This window comes from Penaeus chinensis, chromosome 19 (assembly GCF_019202785.1).
Source record: "Penaeus chinensis breed Huanghai No. 1 chromosome 19, ASM1920278v2, whole genome shotgun sequence".
NCBI lineage: Eukaryota > Metazoa > Arthropoda > Malacostraca > Decapoda > Penaeidae > Penaeus > Penaeus chinensis.
In genome coordinates, this window is record NC_061837.1 from 8,857,487 (window position 1) to 8,865,379 (window position 7,893).

The 7,893-nt window shown below is 38.1% G+C and overlaps 1 protein-coding gene across 1 annotated transcript in view; it reads left to right on the forward strand.

Annotated features, from left to right (window-relative positions):
• Positions 1 to 3,133: 3,133 nt before the first annotated feature.
• LOC125035259 (glucoside xylosyltransferase 1-like) overlaps positions 3,134 to 7,893 on the forward strand; it is a 6,171-nt gene continuing 1,411 nt past the window's right edge. Inside the window, exons 1-7 of the mRNA XM_047627529.1 lie at positions 3,134 to 3,235; positions 4,602 to 4,720; positions 5,752 to 5,885; positions 6,037 to 6,576; positions 6,707 to 6,803; positions 7,078 to 7,426; positions 7,615 to 7,791. Coding sequence (XP_047483485.1) covers positions 4,611 to 4,720; positions 5,752 to 5,885; positions 6,037 to 6,576; positions 6,707 to 6,803; positions 7,078 to 7,426; positions 7,615 to 7,791 — 1,407 coding nt within the window. The 5' untranslated portion in view covers positions 3,134 to 3,235; positions 4,602 to 4,610. The remainder of the gene's footprint in view (positions 3,236 to 4,601; positions 4,721 to 5,751; positions 5,886 to 6,036; positions 6,577 to 6,706; positions 6,804 to 7,077; positions 7,427 to 7,614; positions 7,792 to 7,893) is intronic.

The following is a 7,893-nucleotide window of genomic DNA, read 5'->3' on the forward strand; positions in this document are numbered from 1 at the left end:
TTTCATCATCATTATCATATAAAGCTTAATAGATACTTAATATTATTTTCGTACAACTGCAAAGATTGCATGAAATACTACTATTAAGAGACTACCTTGCACTGAAACAATAACACAGTACCAAAGCATTATCTTTATCATTATTTTTTATAGTTTTCATCAATATTATCAACAACAGCTTATGCTATCTGAAATAATTTCATGGTAGCTCCCACGGATACCAAGAATACTGTCACTTTTGCGTTGTCATAGTACTAATGCCAAGCGCTATATGTTGTCAGCAGGATTACAAAGAAAGAATTTACGGATTGTTATGAAATTTTATTAGTGGGTTGTATAAGGGCCGGAAAAAAAAAAATATATATATATATATATTGGGGCTGATATAGATCAGATTTGAGGTTATATCAAGAAACTCAAGATGGAAAAAACGTTAAGGAATCTTTTGCCAGTGAAGAAAATAATCATCATAATAATGATAAAATTAATTAAATTATTTTTCTTATTGCTATTATTATTTTGTTATTATTATCATCATTATTATTATTATTATTATCATCATCAATATCATTATTATTATTGATATTAGTATTAGTATTAGTATTGTTATTTTTATTGTTATTTTGTTATTATTATTATCATCATTATTATTATTAATATTATTATCATTTTTATTATCATTATCATTATTATCATTATTATTATTATTATTATTATTATTATTATCATTATCATCATATTACCATAATCACTGTGATAATAATCATTATCATTACTGTTATTACTATCACTATTATCACTATTAACATTATTGTCATCCTCACTGTTATTATCATAATCATTATCATCATCATCATATTATTAACATTATCATCATCATCACTGTTATTATAATTATTACCATCAAAATCATTACTTTCCTTACTCTTATTATCATTATGGATAATGCTGTTATTAATTCAGTTTTGTTATGTTTGTAATTCACGTTATTCCGTTATGGATATTACCGTTATTATTATTATTGATATTATCTTCATTATCGTTATTGATATCATCATCATCATTCTTATGATCATTTCTATTATCATTATTATCATTATGATTATTATTATCTTCATTATTATTATCATTATCATTACCATTATTACTATTATAATTAATTGATGTTATTTTCATCATTGCCATCATCATCGTCAATAATATCATAATCAACACCATCATGATATCATTAGTCGTAGTAGTAGTAGTATCATTATTGTTATTATGATTCGTTATCATCATTGTTATTATTGTTATTATATATCATTATTATTATTACTATTATTTATTATTATTATCATTATTATTATTATTATCATTATTATTATCATTATCATTATTATTATCATTATTATCATTATCAACCTTTATTATCAGTATAATCATTATTATCATTATTCTCATTATTATTATTATCATTATTATTATCATTATTATTATTATTATTATTATTATTATTATTATTATCATTATTGGTATTATCATTATCATTTTCATTCTTAACATCATCATTATCATTTTATTATTATCATCATAATCACTATCATTGTTATATTATGATGCCATTATTATCATTATTATCATTCAGAATCATTATATCATGAGTACTATCATTACCATCATCATAATTATCATTATCATCGCCATCACCATCATCGTCATCATCATAATATTATGAGTACTATCATTATCATTATTATTATCATAATCACCATCACGCTGATCATTATTATCATCATCATTATCATTTACATTGAAAATATTGTATTTAACTGTTGCCCATGTCATTGTCATCATTTTCTTTATTATTATTACTACTATTATTGTCTTATTATCACCGTTAACAAAGTAGTAATAGTAGTGTTAATGGTGTAGTTATAATTGTGAATTTATTTTTAGCATAATTACTCTTGTTACAATAATTGTATCATGACTACCACTCCTTTATTTTCACTATCCCCATTAGCATATATCTTTATTATCAGTGCCAATATTAACGTTTAAAAATATACAACACAAGAAGGTAAGTTATAATCATCGTCTTAATGATAGGCGAGAGTAGTTAACCCATTCGCGACGAAAAATGAAAAAAAAAAAAAAAAAAAAAACAGGGAAAATGCTGTGCTAATTTTTTATATTTTTTTGTGAAATGTCTCTACACATAGATGGCTCTGCCTTACCTGATTTCACCTTTCCTTAAATTAGCGGGAAATTGTTTTTTTTTACTAGTGCTATGAATATCGATGATGTCATTTTTTTATTACTATGATTTTATAAACAATAGTAATAGCAAAATAAGATAACGTACAATATTTTCGTAAATTAGAGAAAAGGGTAATCGGGCGAGACAGGCAGTACCCGTAACTGGCTCATTGGGGATTTAGTACAAGTGTAGCCATCTATGCGTAAAAACAATTAAACAAGTAAACTCGTCTCGAATGGGTTAAGGTTGTTTTGAGATAAAAATATAAATAGCCTTTTTTATTTCTTTATCATTTTCTATATAATTTTCAATATCATCAATGATTATCAACACGAAAAGAGCATATTAATCTAAAAAATATGACTAAATCATTCCTACAGCCTTGCAAAAGTAAAATCACCACAACATGAACACAATGAAAGCAATGAGAATTCAGTACACTTTCCCATGGCAGGTATATCGTGAGTCGAGATATTATGAAGGCCACTCGGGTCGTGTTCGTGGGCAACAACACGTGGCTTCAGTTTACCATTATTTGAAAAAAAAATGTGCTTAAGATAAGGTTATGTTTCTCTCAGTACATGTGTGTGTGTGTGTGTGGGGGGGGGGGGGGGGGGAGGGTATGTGTGTGTGTGTGTGTGTATATAATATATATATATATATATATATATATATATATATATATATAACGCAGACCAGGGCATAAATATATACACAGTTATATCATGTAAACATTAACAATAATCACTTCAATAATCCTATCTGATCATGCACGATTCCCATTGGCGAAGTGATATGATAATGAGGCAATTACCATGAAGGTGGGTGATTACGACGAACTTTAAGATTATCAATCTCTGGCACAGGTGCAAATCAGCTTGAGCACTTGTAACACCTGTAGCATAACCGACTCGCTCTTCCGCCGAAGCCACGACTCCCCTTTGAGGCGAGGACGGAGTGCGCCCTGAACCGACGTGTAGTTTAGCGGTTGGTGTAAGTCACGTCGTGTTTGTCTCTGGCGTTTGGCCCGGAAAAAAAAATTGGCTAGGGAAACAAAAGGAATTTATGAAATCGTAAACTTGCATTGTTTTTTGTTTTTGTGTTATTGGTTCAGAAATCACTGCTGGAAAACAAGAGAGAAGAAACGTGAAAACAGAAAACAGTTTTGCAAAGGAAAGGCAAAGGTTTACGGAAATGCTTAATAAAAGCCTCTTGGCGACCTAAGAATATATATATGTGTGTGTGTTTGCATTATTATCATTATGTATGTATGTATATATATATATATATATATATATATATATATATTCGATAGATTGATAACGAAATATATAGTTGTGTACATATATGCATGTGTAAGTAGGAAATATGTACATATATAATTTAACATGCTTTTGGCTCACGATCACTACTGACAAGGAAGGGGAAATTGCCCAAGTTACTTTGCACAGCATTTTAATATCCTCTGCACTAGTAACATAGCTTTCTTTTACACTCGGATCCTACTCTCCAAAAAACATTTTACTGCGTGAATGTCAGTATATTAACAAACCAGATTTGCATATCGTTTTAACATATGAGCATACTAGATTAACCTACTAATTAGGTAAAAATATTTTTTTGAGGCGAGGACGGGGTGCGCCCTTAACCGGCGTGTAGTTTGCGGTCGGTGTAAATGTGTATAAATAATCTAGGTTCTTTATCTTTATTTTTGTTATTCAAGTCAATATACTATTATTTGAAAACATAACACTTATTATTTGTCAGTTCGCACTGTTTGTGTAAGTGCATATATATATATATATATATATATATATATATAAATATCCAAATACACTAATTGTGAGTGTGTGTGCGAGAGAGAGAGAGAGAGAGAGAGAGAGAGAGAGAGAGAGAGAGAGAGAGAGACAGAGACAGAGACAGAGAGAGAGAGAGAGAGAGAGAGAGAGAGAGAGAGAGAGAGAGGGTGAAAGACAGACAGACAGAGAGAGAGAGAGAGAGAGAGAGAGAGAGAGAGAGAGAGAGAGAGAGAGCGAGAGAGGGTGAAAGACAGACAGACAGAGAGAGAGAGAGAGAGAGAGAGAGAGAGAGAGAGAGAAAGACAGAGAGAGAGAGAGAGAGAGAGAGAGAGAGAGAGAGAGAGAGAGAGAGAGAGAGAGAGAACGAAAGGCGGACAAGCAGGCAGACAGATAGACAGAGTAAACCTAAAAACACTCATAAAAACCTTCGTTGCACTGTGTTATCTGTAATCTCCAACTATTCATGCATTTACCTCTTTATTTGTTTCTACCTATTTATTCATTTTCCATCTGATTATTCACTTACGTATGTATCTATTTATCATTCTTTGTTTCCCTAGTTGCCAAGCATGGACTCGAGAAACTCCCGGCCGGGGAGGAACCTGACGAAGATCTTGAAGAAAACCAAAAGAGGATATGTCGTCTATTACCTCGACGATCATCGGCCCAAGAAGGCGAGGTGGGGAGGGTGAGGGCGAAGGGGGAGGGTGAGGGTGAGGGCGAAGGGGGAGGGTGAAGGGGAGGGTGAGGGCGAAGGGGGAGGGTGAGGGCGAAGGGGGAGGGTGAAGGGGAGGGTGAGGGCGAAGGGGGAAGGTGAAGGGGAGGGGAGGGTAAGAGTAAGGGCGATGGGGAGGGTAAGGGTGAGGCTAAAGGGGAGGGGAGGGTGAAAGGGAGGGGAGGATGAAGAGAGGGACAGGGCGAGGGTACAGGGGAGAGGAGGGTAAGAGTGAGAGTGAAAGGGAGGGGGAGTGATAGGGACAGGTGAAAAAGAGGGAGAGGGCGAGGGGGAAGGGGGAGGGGGGGAGAAGGGGGGATGGGCAGGGGAGGATGAAGAGGGGGGAGTGGAAGGATGAACGGTGAGGGTGAGGTAATAGGAAGAGAGAAGGGAGGAGGAGGGAAATGTCGACGTAAAATATTATTGACAAAGAAACTTAAAATTGATGAGAAGGAGATGTGAACTTTTTAGGTTTACCTTTTGTTCCCTTTCTTTCATTTATCATCTCTTCCTCTACTGACTCTGCCAAAATACTATTCCTACTATTACTATAACTGCTGCTCTTTCCCCCTTCAGTTCCTCCTGTTCCTCTCCTCTTCTGATTCCTCTTCCTCCTCCTACGAAACTTCTTCCTTACCCTTCCTTTCCTTCCCCTTCTTCCTATCGTCCTCCTCCTTCTTTTCTTCCCTCTCCTCCTCCCCCTCCTCCACTTCCTCCTCCTCCTCCCCCATCTCTACCTCCACCCTCTTTTCTTCCCCCTCCTCCTCTCCATCTTCTCCCCACCTCTTCCTCCTCCTCCTTCCTCCTCCTCCTCCTCCTCCTCCTCCTCCTCCTCCTCCTTCTCCTCTTCCTTTTCTCTCCCTCTACCCCCAACTTTCTCATCCTCATTTTACGTCCTTTCCTTTACCTCCTCCATCCTTCTATCTCTATACAATGCAAACATCCCGCTCTTCCACCCACCCAACACCCACCCTGTTCTTGCTCCGTTCCGCCAGCAAGGACATGTCGCTCCGTCGGTTCATAACGTTCCTGCTCTGCATCACGTTCCTCGGATTCATCGCCGTTCAGTACGTCCTCATGGACAGGTTTCTCCTCAACCACCAGCTGGCGAAGTCCACGATTGCGAGAGGTAAGTTGAAGATCCCCATTCTCAATGAAACGGGGGAATCTCAGGAGGGCTAGAGCACGGTACTTTAACACAGGTAGCCGCCTTGATGAAAATCCTAGTTGGCAATTTTATGAGGTAATGATTATAACAGTCAATATAATTTATTTTGCAGGTTTTGAGACTACCAAAAACGCACCTTATATGGAAGGAGCGACTTTTAAAAACCTTTCAAGGAAAGATGTGCTTCTGTACCAAAAATCGCCAAATGAAAAAGTTGACTCCTATCGTGCTGGAAAGACGGCAGTGCCTTCGAACGTGGTCGAGGCGCAGAAAACCAAAGAGAGAACGAATTCTGATGCTGAGCCTCTGGGATACAAAATGGCTGCCCAAGATCCCCCGTCTTTGGGAGAGAAAACGGCGATCCCAAAATCACAAGGGGGTTTAGTGCGAGAAGGTGAAAGAAAAGGAGAAAATTATGTTGTTTTCGCTGATGCTGTCACACACGATGAGACTCAGTCGAAGAGTAATGCAATATTATCTATGGATCACTTGGAAGATAAGCTATTCGTTCCTGGAGATGTTCAGGTGCAAAGCAGTGTCGAGACCCCGAGAGCATCTTCACAAATGTATCCCTTGAAGTCTCAAAAGCATTCTGAGCGAAAAGTGCAAAATTCTCCCCAAGAACTGGTTTTCTATGTCGTCATCTGTAAAGGTAATGTTGCTTCTGCATTGTATTTCTGATGGTCTATTGAGCGCTTTATATGCAAGATATCATTATATCAGATAAATATTTCTTAAAATCAATGTGTCCATATGTGCACTGTGTGACTTCTCTTCCACAGGTCACCCTGGCAACATCATGACGGACGTAAGGCGGCAGATGAGACAGTGTGAGGTTATGCTCAAGTCCGCTGTGGCTTTCACAAATTATCTGCTTAGGTATGATAGGGCATTCATTTACTCCTAACCATTAACTCTCCAAAGGTCCATTCAGAGTTATGATACTGACAAAAGTTTAATTTGATAATGGCGATGACGGTGTGGATTTAAAGCAGTACATATATTTCCGCTAAAGTTGAGACTATAATGACTGGAATTATACAGTATATCTTTCGCTGACAAAAGACATTATGACAAATAAAATAATAAGCTGACAAAAGTTTCCCATGCCACGGATGTCTGCAGTACAGGAATAAAGGCGAAGCATTCGCAGGTTCATCGTGTGCACGGACGCGATTGAGGTTTACCGAGTGCTGGTCGAGGTAACGTCCATGTGGGCGCCTGAACATCGCAGCCGCATCGTCTTCGAGCGGCGTCCTGTGTGGTACCCTCCGGGCCGCCCCGACCTGCAGGGCATCCGCTGGCCGTGTTCCACAGCCAAGCTCTTTCAGCCGTACCAATTCCAAGACCTGGACGCTGTCATCTACATCGACACAGACGTGATATTCCTCGTCCCGCCGGAGAACCTGTGGCAGGAGTTCTCGAAGTTCGACAGCCTGCAGATGATGGCGCTGGCAGCCGAGGCCCCCGCAGACCCCCGGGACCCCCCGCGGCACGACCAGGCATTTGTCTCTTATACGTCGTCTTACATCAAAGATTTGTTAAAACACAGCTTGGTAGTGTCATAACCTACTAAAGCCATGAAACAATACATTAGACACTTGCACCAATATCAAGCCATAAAAGGTCATACTTATTTTGCCTAGTCTCTCTTTTCACTAATCAGGTTCCGTCCACCCTCTGCCCCCAGGAACCCCGCCATACCCCACACGGCCTCAACACCGGCGTCATGCTCATGAACCTCACCCGCATGAGGCAATTTCCCGGGAAAGGGTGGATAGGCGAGGTCATCTCCGCCTTCGACACCTTCGTCACCTCCATGACTTCAACCCCCTCCAACCGCCTCGTCAATACCCTTTTCAGCCAGGTGACTGCGACCAGAAGAATTATTTCCACTCTGATATCTATTTGACTTACTGAGATCAGTTAGGATAAACATTCCTTACTGACTAGCTAACTAATCAGTATC